The sequence below is a fragment of the Neolamprologus brichardi genome, chromosome 22, assembly GCF_056152115.1.
Source record: "Neolamprologus brichardi isolate AB-2024 chromosome 22, ASM5615211v1, whole genome shotgun sequence".
Taxonomy (NCBI): domain Eukaryota; kingdom Metazoa; phylum Chordata; class Actinopteri; order Cichliformes; family Cichlidae; genus Neolamprologus; species Neolamprologus brichardi.
Genome location: NC_142124.1, coordinates 34970747 through 34992690, shown reverse-complemented (window position 1 = coordinate 34992690; position 21944 = coordinate 34970747). Strand labels below are relative to the sequence as shown.

Sequence of the window (21944 nt, the reverse complement as noted above, 5' to 3'; positions counted from 1 at the left end):
ACTCACAAAAGGAGGAGGAGTGCAGTCTGTGACAGTTTTGTTTGAGTTTTCTACAGGCAAGCCCAGGGTTGGGATGTGGGGTACAGGCTAGCCCATGTGGGGCACAAAGTAAGGGCCCCCAGTGTGGTTTTCTGCCCAGTGTGGGGCCACATGTTTACTGACATGTTATTTATAATAAGGAGACAGCATACAGGAAAATGTGGTTATTGTGGAAAAGACGAAAACACAGAATATCTTTTATCATGCTCTCAGAAATGCGAAGCTGTAGTTTGAAATGATTCAAAGCTTCAGTAAAGTAGAAGTTAAGCAGGGTCTTACTGATATACCGGAAATAAACTCAAGAAGCAAAGATGTCCGACCATATTCCATTTTCTAATTGGACGTGATCTGAGATGTTTTGGGGTTTGTTTGTTTTTTTGAAAGGGGGGGCTGGATCTTTGTTGCACATTGTGCTGCTAGCTAAACTGCATGCACATGTGTGTGCTAATAATTGAGGAGCTGATAGAAATGTTGCATTTGAAAATGCACCTTATTTCCTTTATGCTCGCTTATCTCCTGTAGAGCTAGCTAGATGCTGAAGTACTTTCATCTCTTTTTATGCGATATCCCAGGTGATTAACACATATACACTACTGCCTTTTCTGTTTAGGCTCAAATTGGTTTGATGTTTGAAGGCCTGCAGTGAAAATATAACTCCCGTCAAATGTTTTGAAAATGCAGTGAATAGAAAGTACAGATATTTGTTTAAAAATGCAGCGAGTCGAAGTAAAAAGTTGTCAGAAGAATACTCGAGTTAAATACAGATACCTGAAAAATGTTCTTAAGTACAGTAACAAAGTATTTGTACTTCCCACCTCAGGCAGCTGCTGAACTCAAGGACAGAATGAAGCTCTTTATCTTTTTGAAATTAGACGTTTATTTTAGCAGCACTGGGTTAGGATACGGGATTGGTTAATGTACAATTCACAAAGTTCACGGCACAGATGGAGGATGTATTCCATGTACAATAGTGGAAAATGTTCCACCCTATGAAATTATGCTATAATATATTTTATAAATATTTTAATGGAAAGCTGAGCCTGACTGCACCCTACAGTGTGCCTCTTTACCCTGAAACCACTGCTCGCTCCAGTGTGGTTGATGTTGCTCTAATTTGGCAGCACTTCAAAAACAGTGAAAGATTCCCGTTGAGTCTCGTGAGATGATACAAATCTGTAAACTCAAATATTTAGCACTGCCTGCTATGGTGACCACTGTGAATAAGGGAGTAGCTGAAATCAGTTACAGACTTATTTTATCTCCCACAGACAGTGCAGTTTTGTGTCCACAGAATTGATGATTATCACAGTTTTCCAGATGGGTTGGTTCATGCTGCCAGTTTGTGTCCAACCCAACTGCTCATGTTTCTCGTCACACTCTGCATGTTCCTACATCAGGAAAGTTTGCAGAGTGAATTCACTCTTATTGCTCCTAAAGACCATACTCACCACAGGCAAGTTGTTATGATTATTTCCTGGTCTGCTTGGAGTGCACTTGGAAGATGCATGTACAGCTTTTCCCCCTTGCAGCATAATCATTGTAGAGTGGTCAAATTGGAGGGTACATATGCGTATGTCTTTACAAAGCCTTGCATTCATCCTCTGATGGCACAAATTTATGTTACCCAGACCCAAAGGCACCCTCGCAAACTTGTAAATGCAGAAAGTATAACAGGTGCTTCAGACCATCCTTGAAGCAAATACAAGCTGATAGCATGCTAACACAGGAAATGCCAAAACCAGGTGCACAAATGAAACACAAGTATGTGTTTAAACTGTTGTTAAAAGCCTGTTTGTACTTTACAATCAGCTGTTGAGCAGCAGATTGGATCAGTGCGCTGTGCAGGGCTGCTCCACTGGATTAATGTTGTCACACAAACATTCATTAGTGTGCAGCTGATGTACCTGTTAATCCACCCACCTATTCCTAACTTTGTCAGTCACTGTCAGCGGCTTCTTGTCAGCTTGTTTGGCACCTCTCAGTTCTTCTATGATCCCTCAGCCTAATCACCACGATCATCACCATCACAACGTTCCTCCTCCTGCTTGAGATCATAGACTAACACTTCTGTGGTGCTGCTTAACAAAACTCTCCTGTTTCTCTTTATTAACAGCTCCTTTCTCCTGGTGAACCAGCTCCTGCTGAGGCCCTTCAGTCACCATCTGGCTGACGGGCTTGTCATTGGACTTGCTGTAGTGGTCCCACTCTTCACCCAGGACACTCCCAGCATCACTCAGGTCGCCCAAATGCTCCACCGAGTCACACTTTTCCAGGTCGGAGGCGATGGTTTGAAGGCTGATAACCGACATGCAGTCTGAGCCGACCTGCTCTGTCCCCGGTTGCTCCCTCTGGCCCCAGCCGCTCTCTCGGTGGCGCTCTACCCACAGTCTGGTTTTCTCACCATCTGCCCAATCGCTCTCGATAGTGTCGACTCCCACAGAGCTACTGTCATGGATTCCAGCGGCAGTTCTGACCTCAGCTTCAGCACCTACAGGGGAGCTCCGACCCCCACAGAGGGCAGGATGCCCCCTGCTGGCTCTGGTTCGCCCCCTCTGTGCATGGATCTGCTCACTGATCTGCTCCAGGTTGCGCAGGGCCACGGAGTAACGCATTTTTACTTTTGCCACTTGCTCCTCTAGCTGTACGACTTTAGCCTTATGCTCCTGCAAAAAAGGTCACAGCAAGTTAGGCTCACGCTGACGCATTTAAACATCTCTACACTCCAATTAACCACACCTCGGTTAAAACAAGGAATATTACATAAATGCAGCTTCTTATACCATGAATGCAAGCCTTATCATTAGTTAGTCATTTTATTGTCCAGCATAAAGAAATTCACTCTTCACTTTTGTCAGTGATATTTTACACTAGGGGTGGGGGGAAAAATGGATACTGTGTAGCATGGTGATATTTTGTTTGCTAATAATGTATGGATACAGGGACAGCAGAAATCGATACTTTGTTACAAAAAGGTTTTTGTGCTCTGACTTCAGAGCATGTTGATCCTTTTTCTGAGCAAGAATCCTGACATTCCTTCACTGTCCAAATGTGTTTAATAAACATGACAGTTTACTTATTTTAATTTAAGACATGTTTTATTTTAATTAAGTTTAAAACTTTTTTATTTAATGTAAAATTATATTTTGTTTTAATTTACTTTCAAATTCTTCAGTTGCTGAAGGGGCTGCATAGTTTTCATAAACTGCATAGTTCAGAATAGCTATAATTGTACCAGATGGTTGATTCAGTTAAGTTGGACTAGACTGTAATACAAACCGTTCAGTTTGTCAACAATCAAACTGAAATGAGAGAAAGACTGAGTGTGAGACTTTGATATTAGAGAAAATGAATATTGATAAAGTTTACCTTTATGTACAGAATCTGAATATCACAAAATATTTTTAAAAATTGCAATAATATCGTATCGTGCGTTAAGTATTGTGATAATATCGTATCGAGGGATGTGTGGTGATTCCCACCTCTATTTTACACTGTAATTAATTTTGTGACCGCCTGGGTGCAGTGGACCAAACAGAAAGGACGTCGTTATACGAATTTACTACTTTCAGGGTTTTACACGTAGACAAACAGCTACACAATGAACTGGCTTAAGATGTGAAAAGTATAGCACACATGGTAAATCAAGTGGTTCTTATGTAGCTCTTTTCTACTTTGAGCACTCAAATGCTTTACACAACTTGTACATTCACCCACTTGCAAAAGCACTTTTTCCCACGCTGTTTCTAAGTGCTTCCTATCCAATGTTCACACACATTCATACTCCGATGGCGTCAGAGAGCAGCATGGGGTTAGTATGCCTCACACAGACAACTTTTACAGACAATACATAAATAACTGCAAACTGCATTCTGATACTGTTGTGGGCACTTGATTTTAAACAGTTCTGATTTTTAACTGCAAGGACTCGGGGTGAGGAACCGCTAGCTCTTCTAATGAAATGTGTACGGCAACCACGTTCAGATAAAGGATTTGCTGCTTCTACAACAGCGAGTATTATCTGTTTGTGTTTAACTGAAAAGGGAAATTTGCAATGCAAAATCATGCAATGCTCAGACTGACACAGAGCTTTTTGGAGTAACTGCAATAACATTTCTTGTCTGCCTTGATAAAGTGTTTTACAGCTGACAGGCAAATTCATGACTAATGAATAACTCAAAGGATATTTTTAAATTAATGATGGTACATACCTCCAAAATGTGATTGAACTGAGCCTTGAGTTCAAAGTAAGGCTTGGACTTGAGAATGACTTTCTTCAGGGCTTTCTGCAGAGTCTGGACTCGAGCTTCAGCATCCTGGCACAGTTGGGTGACTCGCTGGTGCTCTCGCTCACTGCGAAGGCGCTCCTCCTCTGCCTCATTCACCTGACAGGACAAAAACCATGATAAGAGCAGGAACGCTGACACTTAGATCACACTTTAACTTCTGCCCAGATCCCAGGTTGGCACTGATATAAGCAGACGTGCTTCATTTTCAGTTGTCACAGTTATAAAAGATTTGACTAATAAGATTAAAATGGTTTGTATGTAAATATTCAGCCACCATTAAATTAAAACTTTAGTCAGAAAAAGCATGTAAATGTAAATAATCTGGAAGCCTTTATTTCCAATCCAATTTTATTTATAAAGCACTTTAAAATACCCAGCACAGGAACAAAGTGCTGTACAGAAAATAAGTTAAAACAATAGAATAACAGAAAACAGCAAAATAAATAAATAAAACACATCAAACATAAAATTAAAAACGGCCCTATATTAAAACAAAAACAAGATAAAACAGCATCGAATCACCTAAAAACAACTGAAATAAAAACCAACATCTCACGTGGTGTCAAAGGCCAGGGTAAAAAGGTGGGTTTTCAAGAGTGACTTAAAAACAGATAAAGAACTGGCCTGTCTAATCTCTAAAGGAAGCTCGTTCCACAGTTTTGGAGCTGCTACAGCAAAAGCACGATCTCCTCTAAGTTTACGCCCAGTCCTGGGTACATGCAGGAGCAGCTGATCAGCTGACCTGAGAGAGCGGGTGGGTGTATAAGGCTGTAGCAGCTCAGAGAGATGAGATGGGCGAGGCCATGGAGAGATTTAAAAGTAAATAAAATAATTTTAAAATGAATCCTAAAAGAAACGGGCAGCCAGTGACGTGAAGCTAAAACAGGGGAAATGTGCTCAAACTTTCGAGTGCCAGTTAAAAGACGAGCTGCGGCATTTTGGCTCCTCTGTAGACGAGTAATGTATGATGTGCTGACCCCAATATAAAGGTCATTACAGTAATCCAGCCGAGTGCTAACAAAGGCGTGGATCACTGTCTCAAAGTGAAAGAATTGGCTTTATTTTTGCAGCTGCCTGAGGTGAAAGAAGCTAGATTTTACCACTGCTTTTATCTGATTATCAAACTTCAGATCACACTTTGACCCCCAGGTTTGTGACAGTTGGCTTAACATACTGTGCCAGGGAATCTACATACACATGGGGGGTCTCAGTGGGGCTACCAAAAACCATCACCTCTGTCTTTTTATCATTGAATTTTAAAAAGTTAACAGACATCCAAGCCTTAATGTCATCGAGACACTGAAGTAATGGCTGTGTAAGGTATCTGCCTTTTTTCTTTAGAGGGACATAGATCTGACAGTCATCAGCATAAAAGTGGAAAGGAATGCTGTGCTTTCTCAGAACAGAAGCAGATATAAAGAGAAGAGGAGGGGGCCTAGAACTGAGCCCTGTGGGACACCACACAAGAGGGGAGGACGACACATAGTCAGCGGGGCTGACACAGAAAGTTCGCCCCGCCAAGTAGGACCTGAACCAGTGCTGTGCCCCTAATGCCCACCCAGGGCTCCAAACGAGAGAATAAAATGGCATAATCCACTGTATCAAACGCAGCTGTCAAATCTAAAAGCACAAGAACAGCACAGTCCCCAGCGTCAGTCACTAAAATATGTCATTCAATTTTATTTAATCGGAAATGAGACAAAACACAGATATATTTGTAACCATTAATGATTGTGTATTTGTTTGTTATAAAGAAGAACAGACAAACAACCACCTGAACTTTTTCATATAAGTGGAAATAGTGATGCAGCCACAGTCTCAGCTCCCTGAACTGCTGTTTTGGTCTGTAGTGATGTAATAATATAGTGATGTAGTAATGTAGTACGGTTTCTAGTCCCTTGGGAAGGGTCCTGTATTGGAGATTTATTTTTGTTGACCTTTAGTTCAGAAAGAATTATTTATAGCGCACTGATTTTAATTGTATAAACAGCAGAACAACATGGTAAATGGCCTGCATTTGTATAGCGCTTTTCTAGTCCCTATGGACCCCAAAGCGCTTTACACATTCAGTCATCCACACACTGGTGATGGCAGCTACATTGTAGCCACAGCCACCCTGGGGCGCACTGACAGAGGCGAGGCTGCCGGACACTGGTGCCACCGGGCCCTCTGACCACCACCAGTAGGCAACGGGTGAAGTGTCTTGCCCAAGGACATTTGGCATGCAGCCAGGAGGCAGCCTGGGATCGAACCACTGACCTTCTGATTAGTGGCTGACCTGCTCTGCCACCCAACACTACCATCAGCAAGAGGCAGCAGTGTGTACCTTGGCGGTGGCATGGTTAAGCATCTCCTGCCAGGTTGGGTCCATGGTGTTCTTGTCAGCCAAAAGGCCTTGCTCTGCCACGTACACCATCTCTCTGGCAGCAGTGTGCATGGACACAGCCCTCTCATATCTCAGAGCTGCCTTCTGGGTCTCCTGTTGGGCCTAAAGGAATAGATAGCAGCTATTAAAACACAGAAGTAGATGCATGTTCGAACATACATGCACAGAGATAGTCTTTTCAGCATTAGAGCTATGATTTGATTTTTTCCATATTATTAACTTAGAGACTCTGGTTACATAAATTGATATTTATGAATTTCAGATACCACAACAGTTTAAAGAGCTTTACTCTGTAGGGTTAAAAAATATTCTCAAATTACTTATTTTTTCTGTTATGTACTCTCTGCCTACCTTGCTGCACATATTTTGGCAACATCCATAATGATCCTTTTTTATTTCTGTTTTTGAAAACTAAAAAGTAAAACTTAAAAAAAAGTAACAACTGAAAACTCTGCAGGGTCCACAGTGTGCAGTAAACTCTGCGCTCAGTGACCCCGCTCTGTAACTCTGTGTTGTGGTTTCCACGCTGCAGCTTGATGTGGAGCGCTGGACATGAATCTAACTTCCATCCATAGATTCCCAGTAGACGCGCAGAGCTCCACAGCTCAGAATCCAAATTAATGCTGAAAAAGACATAGTCACCATCGTATGTTTGTAGCTACCACTGTAAACAAAGTTTCTTCTGTCTTAGTGGACTTTGGGGTGAAAAGAGAAATCTTTAAAACGTCACAGAACCACTGAGAGCTCAATCTGACAATCAACTTCAAATAACAGATTTCTGGTTGAAAAGAAACTTCCAAATATTCCTCAGGCCTAAGATCTCATTTTTATCACGCGGGAAGAGCTGATTATTTTCTTAGTGTGAGGTTTGATTACAGTATGATTACAGTGACCCCTCACTATAACACGGTTCACCTTTTTTTTTTTTTTTACAGCGCATTGTGTTCTGCATCCTGATTGGCTGTAGACCATTGTCAATAAATCTCATGCCGTGTCTCCTGTACAGTACAGGATGCGTTCAGCTTGTCACATTGACATAAATCTTCCATCGCTAGCTGTGTGACAGAGCTGCACTGTATGTTTGTAAGTTTTCTCCCCGACAAACACAACAATGTCGACGAGACGTCGTCACTTGCGGGTTCCTTTGGTTTCCTTCTGTAATACTGAACTTCTACAAAGGTTTGAACTTTGAGAGTTTAAACAAAAGAATGAAAAGTGTGAAAATCTTCATGCCTGTCTGAGAAAAGTGTATAAAGTGTGTATTGAGGGGTTTTACAGCCTTAAAACATCTGTAATAATTGTAAAAAATAAAGTTGGCTAACGTAACTCCTGCGATAGACGAGGGACCACTGTACCACAAAACTGGATTTCTTGATGTCAGCCACTTCCTCCATGTGTCGATGGTAAATCCAATGTAGGGGCTGGTCTGGGATACTTCCTCACCATCTGTCTTCAGCTGCACAAGGAAGCAGCTCATCTCTGGGGCCATTTTCCTGTTTTATTTATAGATGTTCTGAGCTTAATGCTGAATTGTGTTTCTGACACTCACTAATCCTCGTCCTCCATAGCAGATCTCAGGATGCTGGACTTCAGTGGAGACCTCAGTGGAGACCTCAGTGAGTCGTTCTTGGTACCTCACTGTGGGATCTGTCTCCTCCTGTGTGTATTTTTCCAGCTGGGTATCTGATTACTTTTAAGCAGAGGTGGCAAAAGTACAGACTTCTTTTCTTAAGTACAAGTACAGATGCCTGTGTTGAAAAATACTCCAATAAAAGTACTGAAGCAACTTTTTTACTCAAGTAAAACTGAGAAAGAACAGGCTCTGAAATGTACTCAAAGGAAGTAAAAAGTAGCTTGTTGAAAACTGGTTTTACACAAAGGTACCTGAACCTTGTGCTACATTAATATGATAATAAAATAATATTAGTACATGAGAATACACATTTTGGAATAGAAATTCTAAAGTACTGAGTTTTAATCTGCCGTAGGACACATGCGGTGAAGGATCATTTGAAAAAACATTGTGTTGCCTATAGGGCTGCCACGATTAGTCGACTAGTCACGATTACGTCGACTATCAAAATCATCGACGACTGATTTAATAGTCGACGCGTCGTTTGAAGCTTTGTAAGATCACAAAAGACGCAGGAATAAGTAGTAGGATTTAAGAGTGTAATAACGGACTGAGACAGAAGATGGCAGCACTGCATGTACAAGGATGCCAGCTGCCGTTAAACCCCGAAGAAGAAGAAGAAGCTGTGTCCCAGAATTCATAGCGCAGCCCAGCTCAGTTTCCAACAATGGCGGCAGCTAGTTAGTTTTAATATTACTCTTATTATTCTTTCTGGGTCACAAAATAAACGTTTAACACATTTTCAGGCGAGAATGTAGCTGTGTAAACCTCAAATATCTGCTCAGTTTATCAAGACACCACATATTTTCAAAAGCGCTCTGACGTTTTCGTAGATGTCTGTTAGCCACTAGCTCGATAGCTAGCCGGGGGCTAGGCTAACTAGAGCCGTGAGAACACCGGACTCCCGCTAATCGTTTTCAAACCCACCGCCGTCTTTCGCTACTCAGGTTAAACATACTTAAGTCACTTAGATAACTTAAAAATGTTATTGTTTGGCTTTTTTCAGTATTTTATTTGTTCCTGAGTAAATCGGTTTGGCTGAGATTAAAGTTATAGTTTTTACACAGCTGAATAAACGTCAAGCAGACAGCTGATTATCAGAAGTGTGAGATGCTCGAGAATTTACTCCGGTGTCCTGTTATATTTTAGATAGCAAGGAGTTTATTAAACTTCACCGACACAATCTGCAAATTTCATTAAAATTTAATAAACTATCATCTTGTCTTTATTTTTAGTTAGCACATACCTTAAACACTTCAAGCTGTAAGCTAATGATAGTTATATAAGAGCAGATGCTGCTGGTGCAATAAGCTGTAGTTTTACGTCCAATGGATGATGATCTGATTAGTCGACTAATCGCAAAAATAATCGGTGACTAGTCGACTATCAGAATAATCGTTTGTGGCAGCTGTAGTTGCCTACACTGTAGAGGGTGACTTCACCTCCTGAGCTAAACAGTAAAATCAGCACAGTCAGGGGTTACAGTGGGCAGGTGGGGGAACCCTAACATCTGTGTCTCAGCACGGGGACAAAAATCACAACTCAAAATCATTTCTAACATGAGCTTCAGCAGATTTAGTGTACAGGATTGTGGATGTACACAACGATGTAAGCAGATCTTTTACAGCGATCTTCACTGATTTCCATCCCTACACTGACATTATGCTGTACAATGTCTTTATATTAGACTGGAGACAGTTGGTATAACGTCAGAATTCAGTGAGTTAATCCAACCATCATCATTGTAAATCAGTCTGCTACACTTGATGTAAAACCAAGACTGACCACTGACACTGTGCACCACCAGCTTTACAATAACTTCACTGCAGTGTGAGAAGCTAACGTCTTTAACCCATACAGAGTACAGAGTATTTCCATGCAACATTTGATTAAAAGTTAGTATAACCTGGTTTGTTTTGAAGTAATGTCCAATATGAGATTAAAAATACATGTACGTTTTAAATTTAGGCTTTACTGAGCTGGCCTGCCTTTAAATCTAACCTCTCTGCGTCCCCTCCTGTCTTTTCTTACATCTTTCTCCATCTCAAAGTTCTCACGCTCTTCTCTCTCCTTGGAAATACAGCAGCTATCAACACACTGCGCACAAACAGTTTGTATGTTTGCTGATGTTTGTTGAACTGACACTTCAGAGACATCACTCCTGTCATGCTTCCTCCTCTTCCATAGCACTAGCTACATTCTACTGTAAATGATACACCTGAACCAAAAGGAGTAAAAAGTACAGGTATTTGTTTAAAAAAGGGAGTAAAAGTAAAAAGTTTCAGAAAAAAACTGTACTCGGGTACAGAGTTCTACTTGAGTACAGTAACAAAGTATTTGTGCAGTAACAAAGTATTTGTGCAGTAACAAAGTATTTGTGCAGTAACAAAGTATTTGTACAGTAACAAAGTATTTGTGCTTTTCTTGCAAACTCACATGCATTGATGACTTCATCATATTCCTACCAATCTGCTTTGTCTCAGCTCATGTCTTATGCAGATATTTGGCTGTTACTGACATTCATGCATCTTTTTCATGATGGCCTGTGCAACACACAGGTGCCTGCAGCTGCTCTGCTTTATGGGAAAGCTGCCCCATTAGAACTCAACCGGTCAGTTTTAGACATCCAGTCCAAACGACTTCCCATGTCCTTGTAGATCCTGTTGAGGTGGATCAGTGAGTTCACTCGTGGCATACAGCCTGATGTCCTCCATTTACAGGAGGTGGCTGATGGTCACTCAACTTCAAACAGCTGGCTTAGGGGTTTAAAGTCTATGCAGAACAGCAGTGAGGACAGTGCATCACCTTGTTCCTGATGAATGTTACTGTCATGTGTTCACCTTGTAAGGTGTGCCGAGTCCCTGACAGTGGCTTTTTCAATGATGGAGACAGTCCATGGTCTGTCGCCATCATTTCTGTTCACCTAGCGCTGCCATCTGTTGCTGTCACTGTGACGGCTTTTTTTTAACCAAACTTACAGCTGATCATCTGGGTTTGCTAAAGAGCAGTACAGTGGTGTGTGCCTCACAGCAAGGTCCTGGTTGGACTCATCTCCCTGTGGCCTTTCTCTGTGTACTCCGGCTTCCTCCCACAGGCCAGAGACATGCAATCAGGGTAGTTAGGTTGGTTGATCATTCTTAATTACCCATAGGTGTGAATGTCTGTGTGTCTGTGTTAGCCCTGCAACAGCCTGATAACCTGTCAGGCTGTACCCTGCCTCTTGCTCGTGCCCCCCATGACCCTGATAAGGATAAGTGAAGAGGTCCACACTTCAGCATGTCTTCTGAGCAACCAAATAAAACAGATGTGCTCATGTTACTGTTGTTAATTCTGTGTAAAAATTGATATTTCATTCGTCACATACAGCCAAACACACCATCTACCACACTCCACACCATGAAACTGTCATACTCTCTATTAAGACTTAGACGGCTCAACCTTTCCATTCCCTGTCACATACATACTAATCAAGAATCACCATTTACAGGACGTCATGTGATATATTCTGCCACAGCCGTTTGTTCTTGTGTTAAGCTGCAGAAAGCCCATCACACTGCATGTCGCTGTAGATGAAGGAAGGTCCTCCTCACACATTGCCTTGTCTCAGATATGCCTTCAGCCATGACTGGGACTGAAACTGACACAACTTGGGAACCATGGCCCTTCACCACACTGACATGCTGCTGGGTACCTCACCTAAGAACATCAGCTGCTAACTGCCAACATACAATAGCTAAAGATATGACACCAGTAAAAGGAGGTGAGCTTCTCTAGCAGTCGAAAATGTTTCATACACTGACGCACAATTATCTCTTTGAAGAAATAAAGCATCGAACTCTATCTACAGCTGCATTTCCCCAACCTGTTCCTACAGCCTGTTTCTCAGCTGGGACCTGGACTGGCAGTGTCCTTCACCATCCTGCGGGTAGGTGGTTGTAGCTCTTCTTCACTGAGCCCCCAGGATGATCTGATATCGTCGTGTTGGTGTTGTTCCCAGATCATCATGAAAATGTTGTTCCAGGTTCAACATTGCAAGTGACCAATCACATTATTGTGACGTTATTCTTTTGCGCACCAACCCATTCGTGCATTTATGAAATTCCAATGTTGCAAGGAATGCTTAGCATTTATTAAAGGGTTAGGGTTAGGGTCCGTTGATCGGCGGACAAAGGCGGTTTCTCGCAGCTTAAGTACAGTTTTTTGTTTTACGCCGGTTTTTCCTGAAGTCGCAAAAGTATGACATCACAACATTCTGATTGGTCACTTGCAATGTTGATCCTGGAACAACCTTTAGTATGATGATCTGGGAACAACACCAACACGAGGATATCAGATCGTGCAAGCCCCCATGGCCTAAAGCCTAACCAGCCCAACCACCTCTTGAACTCCAAGCCTCAGCAACCCAGTCCCAGATTGGGTAACCTGTACACACCTTTTGAATATCTTGCCCAGCTCAGGTGGTAGAGCAGGTAAGCTACTAACTGGAAGGTTGGCGGTTCAATCCCAGGCTCCACCAGTCTGCATGCCAAATATCCTTGGGAGAGATACTAACCCCATGCTGCTCTCTGATGCATTCATCAGAGTGTGAACGTGTGTGAATGTTAGACAGTAAGCAGTAAACAGTTTAGAAAAGTGCTCGTGTGATTGGGTGAATGAATTAGTTGTATAAAGCGCTTTATAAGAACCATTTACCATATTTTGTGCTCAGCTCTAATAAACTGCTAACTGATACCTCACTCTGTTGACCTGTGAGCAGTAGAAACACATACCTCTTTGGCAAGTCTGCGAGCTTCATAATAAGGCCTTGCTTTGTCAATGCACGCACCGAGCTGCGAGCCCTGGGCATTGAGCTTCCTGGCAGAATCGGTCAGGATCCTCCTGTAGCTCGACCTGGCGTCCTGAGGGAGCACACGCATAAGATTGCACATTACACCCCGGGAGTCTCGACACGACTCACTGTGGCATCTGAGGCTGTGACAGGAAGACAGGAGTCAAGTGTACAAACACTGTGAGTAGGTTAAGCACCAGAGAAGGAAAAGGGTTTATTGTTACATTGGTGACCTACATTCTAAGTTCTGTGATTGACATTCAATATATCGCTTAAACAAACACCACTTTACTAAAAACCTCAGTTTAGAAACATAACATAGCAGCTAGCGTACACGTAACACCTCACAGATAATGGTCAGAGAGGCTTTTGAACCATGAGCATTTAAATGTACTTCTGCTATGCTCATATTTTCTTTGGATAGGTCACTGGAATATTTCAGCATCTGCACTCACAGAATTCAGATTAAGACACCGTGGAAGCAAAAAGAAATATGTGGTCGGACAGGTTCCTTAGTAGAGCTTTTCCTACCTTAAAATAAGAGAATTTCTAGTTTCTTATGAAAAAACAAGCAGCAGTGATCATAGCAGGATTCATTTTAGCACAAATTTAAATGTTAATTAGTGTTTAATCAAGCAGTGATCACAGAACACAGCTGGAGATTAAAATTATGCCTACGGGACGAAAAACGTACAAAATTACTACAAGAGAAAACGAGGGAGGCAAAACGGTTTCAAATGAATGTTACAATCGCTATGGTGTGCAAAGGGTGTGTGGAGTTTCAGCCACTCAGCCATGCAAGACTTCTGTCCCCCGATCTTCAATCTTTTCTTCACCCTTGCAACAACCATCTAAGTAAATGTGACAAATATGCAAAATATGAGACAAACAGAAGATCCATAAGTGGCCAGTGATGTGCTATTCCTGTTGTGGTGGTGTACTGCGATGCCTCAGCAGTCAGCTGGTTTATATAAGGGCTCTGACAGGAAGCTGTCTCGAGACGGTCAAACACCTGCGTCTGGCTGGTCAGCACTGTTCTCAGTGCTGTTAGAGGTCAGTCTCATTACTACTGATTTACACTGTGCATGGTTTACAGCTACACAAAGATTTCTATCAAGGACACTTAATTTGACCTTCTTGTGTTTTAAGGTCAAAGGCTATTTTGCTAGTTATCTTTGTTTATTCACTCATTTAAATAAGCACAGACTGTGTGGGCAGTTTGATCTCTCTGTATGTGTAACAATGCCACTGTGGTCTCTCCTCTATTGTCCGTGTTAAACTGTGTGACTGTTCTTTTTGCAAATTTCAAACAATTAAAACATTGCTTAAACAATGCATCATCTGTTGCTTAGGGTTGGCTAACCTGTTTTTTAAACTGGGAGTCCTGAAATGGATTTCTGTGTTTACGCAGATTCAAAGTCACCACTGAATCACTGCAAAAGGCCTGCATGGATCTACAGATTGATATTAGTTTCTTCGACACTCTGAGAGCAGTTTGAGCAGTGAGTGTGTGCTCGTCATAGAAAGATCAACTACAGGATAAAGAGGCACAGTGTTTGCAGATAAAGACAGAGCACAGACTGGCTGCACAGCAATCATGAAAAGTTTAGAAACTTATTGAACATAAAGGGTTGTGAACACTGTTCATAAACCTGCTAATGCAATACTACCCATGTGATTGACAGCAGAACTGACATAACCCAGTTTGATGCTTTCTTCACAGCAAATAAGACAAGTCTCGTTTTGATGAAACACGGTGTGCAAATGATGCTTTTAAAGGCAAGAATTTAAAATGAACTAAGCAGAAAGCAAAAGCAGCAGTGCACTCTCACTGATGGCGTCCAATCTGACTTGCTGTGACAGAGTCAAAGCCTGAGAGAAAAGTCTTTACAACCCTAACACACACCGTCACGCACACACTAGGGCTGGGTATCGTTACTGACTTCTACAATCAATTAGATTCGATCCACGATTCGATCGACTCCATTTGAATCAGGGAAACTTTGCCTCAGACAGAAATATTATAATTCTGATCACTTATCAGCACATATCCATATTTTTATATCTATAAAAAGAAAGCTGACACTTGTGAGACTTAATCAAAGGTGTGAGCGTCACAGCAGAGGCCTTTGTGTCAAAGTAACTGAGGATCAAACAGAAAAACATGAAGGAGATTTTCGTGTCCTGTCTTCTTATAGCAGATAACCTTAATACTACTCTGCAGTAGAACAGAAGAAAACCATGAATCAACATCTGAACGTTACCTGATGCTGCTGAAGTGACGCAGAGCAAAGGTACAGAGGTTTGATTAGAGACACAGCTGAGAGCTTTGCAATTTTGCATCATTTTAAAAACAGACCAGCAGAAATTAGGCTTTCTTGTCGGAAGTAAGTTAAATTTAAAAAGAAAAGAACAGCAGCCGTCAGCGCTGTGCATAACAGTAGACTTGTGCATAATAAACATGTGAATAATGCAGAAAACAGAGATTTGAGATGGGAAACTGTTCTTGAAGTACAGAGAGAGAGAGAGCTGTGCATGACGTGTGATTTTATCCTGCTGGGAGCAAAACAGCAAAAGTCAGAGTGAGTTCATGACGATGTGAAACGAAACGTGAAGCGTAGTTTGGATCTTCTTTTGCTGTTCAGTCAACTTTGTTTGGAGAGACAAAACTGCAGCTTCAGAATCAGCGAGCTGTCGGCTTTCAGCCCCGATGGCGAGTCCGTGTACGTGCCGCCGTGAGAAAGCCGACAGCTCACTGATTCTGATGCAGCAGCCTGTCCGCGCTTTGTGTTTGTGCAGAATCTGTGGACTGCTCTCATTTACTGTTTTAACTGTTTGCTGGTTGTCAAACTTTTGTGAAGTTTAACCCGAGATTCTGGCAAAATGAATTTATATTTAAAAATCAATTCAGGGTTTTAATGAATTGATATCACATTATTCAAGCTAAAACCAATTTTAATCAGAAAATCGATAATCAAAACCCACCCCTAGCACACACACTGAATTATAAAATGACTTTTCTCTAGTTCTAGTTTGGCTGACCTAGGCTACGTGTAACTTCTTTTCATATCAAGAAAGAAAGAAAGAAGTGTCCAGAAGAGAATAAGAGGGTAAAAGAGGGATGGTAATGCGACAGTCGTGGGGTCACAGCCGTGTTTTGGGCCGTTTCCCCCTCACTGGAACCATTCACAGTGTAGGGGCTTGCTGCTACAATGCTTGTTAGCTTTCGGTCGCCCTCCTTCCCCAATGACACCACAAAGCTTCGTGTGTGGTTAGCTTACTGGGGGGAACAGCGCTGGCGTGGACTGAAGTCTTTTTTACGTTCTGACCCAAATGATGTTTTCAGAATGAGTTGAAGAGGACTTTCACTCATGTCTGAGCAAACTTCCACAAGGAAATGATTAAATCTCCGCCTATGTAACGCAGCAGGATTTGTGGTCGAGGTCCGGACTGTGGCAGCCAAACCAGGTTGGCCCAAATAAATGTCTCCGCTGTTTTTCTTCAAGCTGTGAATGACCGGATGATTGATCAGTTAATGTCCCGTGACGAACCGTGGTGTCCTTCTCTCTCAGAATTTACAATCTTTAAAAAGAGAGTAAGTAAAATGTATTTATACAGCACTTTTAAATCTGTTACAAAGCGCTTTACAGCGGATAAAAAAAAATATCAGAGGGAAGCCAAAAAAAATTACACGACCCCTCGAGCATGCGCCAAGGCCAGCTTTGAGCCCATGGTAATATATTCTCCTTCACTCAGCTCCTAATTCCTTGCCCTCTCCTTCAGAGCCTGAACACATTCAGATCAGGCATTGTAGGCTTGAGGGGCCATTTTTACTATGGTCACTCGGGACACTTTCTCACTTCCTGTCCTGTGCAGCCTGCCCACCTGTAGTTTTGGGCGTACATGTTGGATTTGGAGGAGACAATCCGAAAAGGCCTGCAAATTGACCACTGATCTGGGCTCCGGTCCCCCTGGCCACCGCTATGTCCCCATAGGTGTTTGTTCGGCTTTACTTGGCTCAGACCACCCACCTCGCCTGCCTGTACATCTAAGCTGTTTTTCTTCAAGCTTTGAAGTCCACCTCGGGGTGAGCAGAACCATAAGTCTCCTCAGACGCCGTTTCTGGAGGGACATGTTGGAGAAGGACATCAGTATGTTGCAACATGTGCCACCTATGCCTGAAGCAAACGTAGCACTCGACGAGCGTCAGCCACAAATCTCAATAAAGGGATGGACAAGGCCGGTAATATCCTGGGGATGGAGTTGGACTCTGAGACGGTGATGTTACCTCCCGCCCACTGCATGGCGTGCTGGGTAGTCACATCAGCATCAGCAGCATCAGTGAGACATAACCCTTAAAGACGGAGGAAATCAATTCTTGCTCCAGAGAGTATTAGGCCCCATATTAGACAACATCTGGCTCCGTTCTCATCCACGGTAAAATTTATTTTAATTTGAAAATGATCAAATTAATTTTTGATCATTTTCTGTTTTTTGATGCTCGTATCAAGTCTGTGACCCGCTGCTTTTTTTTCATTTAAGAAATATTGTTAAACTCAGGACTATTGTCTCCAGAGGTGAAATGGAGACACTCGTTCGTGCCTCCATCTCCTCCTGATTAGATTATTGTTTTCTTCTCCTGTCTGTCAAAGTTTTCTTTAAATCATCTTCATGTGGTCCAAAATGCTGCACCGAGGCTTTTAACCCACAGTCGTAAATTCTCTCGTGTCAGTCCATTGTTACAGTTCTTGCACTGGCGTCCGGCTGAGTGCAGCAGAAGCCATATGCATTTAATTTGTATAATATACTAGATTATTTCTAATTGTGCTATTTGTATACATTACATTTATTTTGTTTGTTTTTTCACTTTTTAATACATGTTATTACTTAATTCAGTTACTTTTCTTACTGTTTTGGAGCAACTGTGACCACGTCATTTCTGCAGGCATTAATAAAGTATTCTGATTCTCACTCAGGTAACCAGAAACCTGGCTGCTCATAGGTCCATATGAGATGGACTCAGTGATCAGCTGTCAGACTCGGGTCGCTCCCGATGCTGTGCAGTCATGCAGTCAACCCACTTTTCGTGTCACAAATCAAGCCGGTGCAGTCCAGCACATCGCGCTCTCTGCGTTTCCAGTTTGCACACTTGGATCCTCATTGGCTAAGCTCTGTTAGGAACCAACTTCCTCTGATGCTGGTCATCCTCACTCACTCTCTGCTTGCCTGCAACATACCTGTCAGTTGCTGCTGCCCTTACCTTTTGGCCTCCTGGAGTACTACGGATCTCACCTGCCTGGCCTCCTATTCGCTACCACATACCTCCACTCTGGAAAAGGAGCAGACAGGTCGGACATCCTACTCCACTCATTGCATCACTCAGCCACTCACCCTGAGAACCACCCTGCCCTCTTTCCTCGCTCCGTCCTGCAAACCAGTAAGCCAACCTTCTTCACTCACCTTCACGCCCTGTGAATAACACATCTCTCTCTCTGCTGCAGTAGCTCTCGCTCACTTTGACCTTAGTGATCCCAGTGGTAAATAAAGTTTTTAAACAAATGAAACGTCAACTTTCAGGTCCAACCAGTACACAGCAGCTGCTCGGCCTTGACTGACAGACAGACAAACAATGCTCAAAGAGCAGTGGAGGAAGACAGTCACAATAGAGGCAGCAGCAGGTGTGTTTGTGTGAGGACAGTCAGAATTTGTCCCAGTGAAAGCAAAAACAGATCTGATTTGGGTTTTTATATTTTCCATTCATCATTAGCCATTTCAAGCAGTATTATAATTGTTACGCTGTTCTGACTTTTTATCTTTAAGCGAGGCGTAGTGCACTCTTCATAATGAAGCGTGTACAGTACATGCCTCTATTTCCTTACACAAATTTGAAAACATAAAACTGGATATTTAATTTTAATGTTTTTTTATTTGGCCTACACAGATGTAGAAATAATTACTACATATAATAATGACTACATAACAAAGGTTGGGGGACCAGCGGTCTGTAACACCGTAGCTCAGACCTGGTTAATACATGCTGAGGTGGGTGGTTGGTGATGGTTTAGCTGTGGGTCAAAAACCAAACCTCGGGCCAGCACCGGCCAGTCAGCAACGCTCTGAGAATAGCAGCAGGCTGCTGCCATTACTATGGGAGCAGCATACCACTGGCCACTTTTGGATCTCAGTACTCCTGAAGAGCCAACATCCTGGAGGGGGTGTCCTGGCCAAGGGAACCAAAATGTTCCCCGCTTCAAGAAACACAGTAAAGCCAGCCCTCACTATATACTTGGCATTACAGTAACAGAAACTGAGACCAAAGTCCTCTAAAAGCGATCTTCAGTGCCTGTATGAATGGTGTGAATATGACATGTTGGATAAAGCACTTTGAGTGCTTGAGTAGGTTAGAAAAGCATTATAACCAGTTTATTCACCACATATTGTGTGTGTGCAGGAGAGCAGATGGAAGCAGGGACAAGAGATTAAACGGCTCTCTTATGGTGGATATAGATAGTTAGTCTGGAAGTGCATGAAAACAGTGCTGTGGATATGAAGAGTGTCAGACAGCATCATGAGTGTGAAGCTGGACATCAGGGGTGATGTTGACTGTTTTCAGTGCGTTTGCCCAACAGGTTGGATTTCAGTTGGAAGAGAAAGGAATTTGGAAGTGAGATGGATGAATGGGTGGAGCGTGTCTCCAAGACTGAGAGATTGGTGATTGAAGCAGACTTGAGTGGACTGGTAGATGAAGGTAACACAACTGATGAGGAGGTGTTGGATTGGAGATTAATGCAGGAGGACAGATGGCAGTGGGTTTTGCCAAAAGGATGGAAATAATGGCTGCGGTGAACACATGATTCAAGACGAGGGAGGAACACGGGATGATCTATGAGGATGAGGATACTACACGTTGGACTACATCCTATGGAGAAGGTGCAATCTGAAAGAGAAGATTGCTAGATGGAGAATGTACCTAGGAAGCATCAGACGTTGGTCTGCAGGATGACTTTGGTCATCAAGAAGTGGAAGCGAGTGAAGGCAGAGGCAAGGAGTAAATGGTGGAAGCTGAGGAAAAATGAACGTTGCAGAGATTTGAGGGAAGAGTTAACAGATGACTGAAGTACAGGATGAAGAAAGAGAGAGAACGGGGAACATTAGTGAGTAAAAGCCTAATGAAATGTTTCCTTGTGCTTCACAGTGTTAATATATGGAAACCTGTTTCCACAGACTGACTCTTTGAGCATGTATACTGCTGATTTCAAGTGAAATGTATTCTTCATATTTATCATTTATTTCATGACATATTATATCTTTAGTGTTGGGTAATGTTGAAATCACATTCACCTTAAGATCGCTTTTACTTTGCAATGGGGTCTCGGGTTTTGTTACCCTAATGTATGAACAAAACGCAAAACTAGGGGCTGGGGTGTCCGCAGGTTTACTGTGACCTCCTCACATCCAGCTGCAGCTCCAGCTTGTTGATCTCTTCGCTAGCTTGGTTGAGGTGCTCCAGCTCCTCCTGGAAACACACGGGAAAGACGACGTTTTAAAAGCAGCATACAACCAGACAGCTGGAAATACTGTTAGACAGGGTTGGGCTTGACCCAGGCGTCGGTCTGTGTCAGGAGCAGGTCGCTGCCATGTCCGGTCGGCGTTTATCGTAGTTTTGTTTGGCTCGGGAAATATGACGCATTTGCTAATGCGGGGAGGGAAACGGTTCTTTAGCAACATACCTGGATTCTTGGGTCCAATTCCTCCTCGTATTCCTCTCCATTTTTAATCTGGCTGTTAGACTCTCCATCATCCCCACAGTCCGCTCCCACTTGCTTTCTCATCGTGGTTCTGCCGTCTCCGCCTTTCGCCTCTTCTCCCGGCGTCTCCTCCCGCAGACCGGCCGGGTTGGGGCTTCCTGCACGCTTCAGAGTTTCACGCGAGGTCCCAGGCTCCATGGGCGGCCCAATCGTTCGGCTGCTGTGATATTTCTTTCACCTCCCGGTACAATAATGTGTCAGTGTTTAGGGCAGTGGAAGGTCGCCCCGCGTGTACTCATATTTTGAGTATGTGTACAAACTAGTGATGGGATTTCCGGCTCTTTTTAGAGAACCGGCTTTTTCGGCTCGACTCACTAAAAAGAGCCGGCTCTTTTGGCTTCGAACCGGCTCTTTAGGTTGTTTTGTTGCTTTAATTAATTAATTATTAACAACAATATAAAATTATGTACAAAAGGAATTACTAATGGGAAAAAAACGTGGTTTTATTTATATATGTTTATATATAAATATATGCGGTGGCCCTTAGAGACAAAGCACGTACAAACTACAAAACACATTTCTAGCATTAACTGAACAAAACAGAACTACCCAGATCACTTAAATTACACAATTGAAAGCATATATGTATTGTTTGTGTATTTATACACATGCACTCATATATATTCAAATAATTAAAAAAAAATGTTCATTTACCTGTTACTACCACACACCAAATCCGGTCGCTGGTACTTGCTGGCTTGTGTAGCCAGTAGGTAACAAAAGCTCAACACTGCACCTAGCATCCTGGAGCACTTCTGTTGTCTTTTGTTTTTTACGTGCTTCTGAGTTTTTACGTGTTTTGGAGTTTGTACGTGCTTCAGGGTTTGTACGTGCTTCAGAGTTCGGACGTGTTTTGAAGTTTGTATGTGATTTGTCTCTAGGGGCCTCTGTAAATATACTTTTATTTATTCACTCCACATAAAATGTAATAAATAAATCATATAATACAAAAAACAACTATTCA

The 21944-nt window shown here is 42.5% G+C and overlaps 1 protein-coding gene across 1 annotated transcript; it reads right to left on the bottom strand.

The window, feature by feature from the left end:
* Nucleotides 1-1549: 1549 nt before the first annotated feature.
* sh3bp5lb (SH3-binding domain protein 5-like, b) lies at nucleotides 1550-21237 on the bottom strand. Its single transcript, XM_006809004.3, has 6 exons — nucleotides 20903-21237; nucleotides 20626-20688; nucleotides 13114-13242; nucleotides 6652-6813; nucleotides 4248-4421; nucleotides 1550-2702 (listed from the first exon to the last, which is right to left on the bottom strand). The coding sequence occupies exons 1-6, from the start codon at nucleotides 21116-21118 to the stop codon at nucleotides 2091-2093; spliced, it is 1356 nt and encodes a 451-aa protein (XP_006809067.2). The 5' UTR covers nucleotides 21119-21237; the 3' UTR covers nucleotides 1550-2090.
* Nucleotides 21238-21944: the final 707 nt, after the last annotated feature.

What these genes read in the sequence shown, in the direction of transcription:
- sh3bp5lb (XM_006809004.3), bottom strand. Translation starts at nt 21,118, where the DNA reads ATGGAGCCTGGGACCTCGCGTGAAACTCTGAAGCGTGCAGGAAGCCCC. An exon ending in CTCGCAGACTTGCCAAAGAG is followed by an intron (nt 6,814 to 13,113) that starts GTATGTGTTTCT and finishes CTATTCCTTTAG; the next exon opens with GCCCAACAGGAGACCCAGAA. An exon ending in AGTTCAATCACATTTTGGAG is followed by an intron (nt 2,703 to 4,247) that starts GTATGTACCATC and finishes CCTTTTTTGCAG; the next exon opens with GAGCATAAGGCTAAAGTCGT.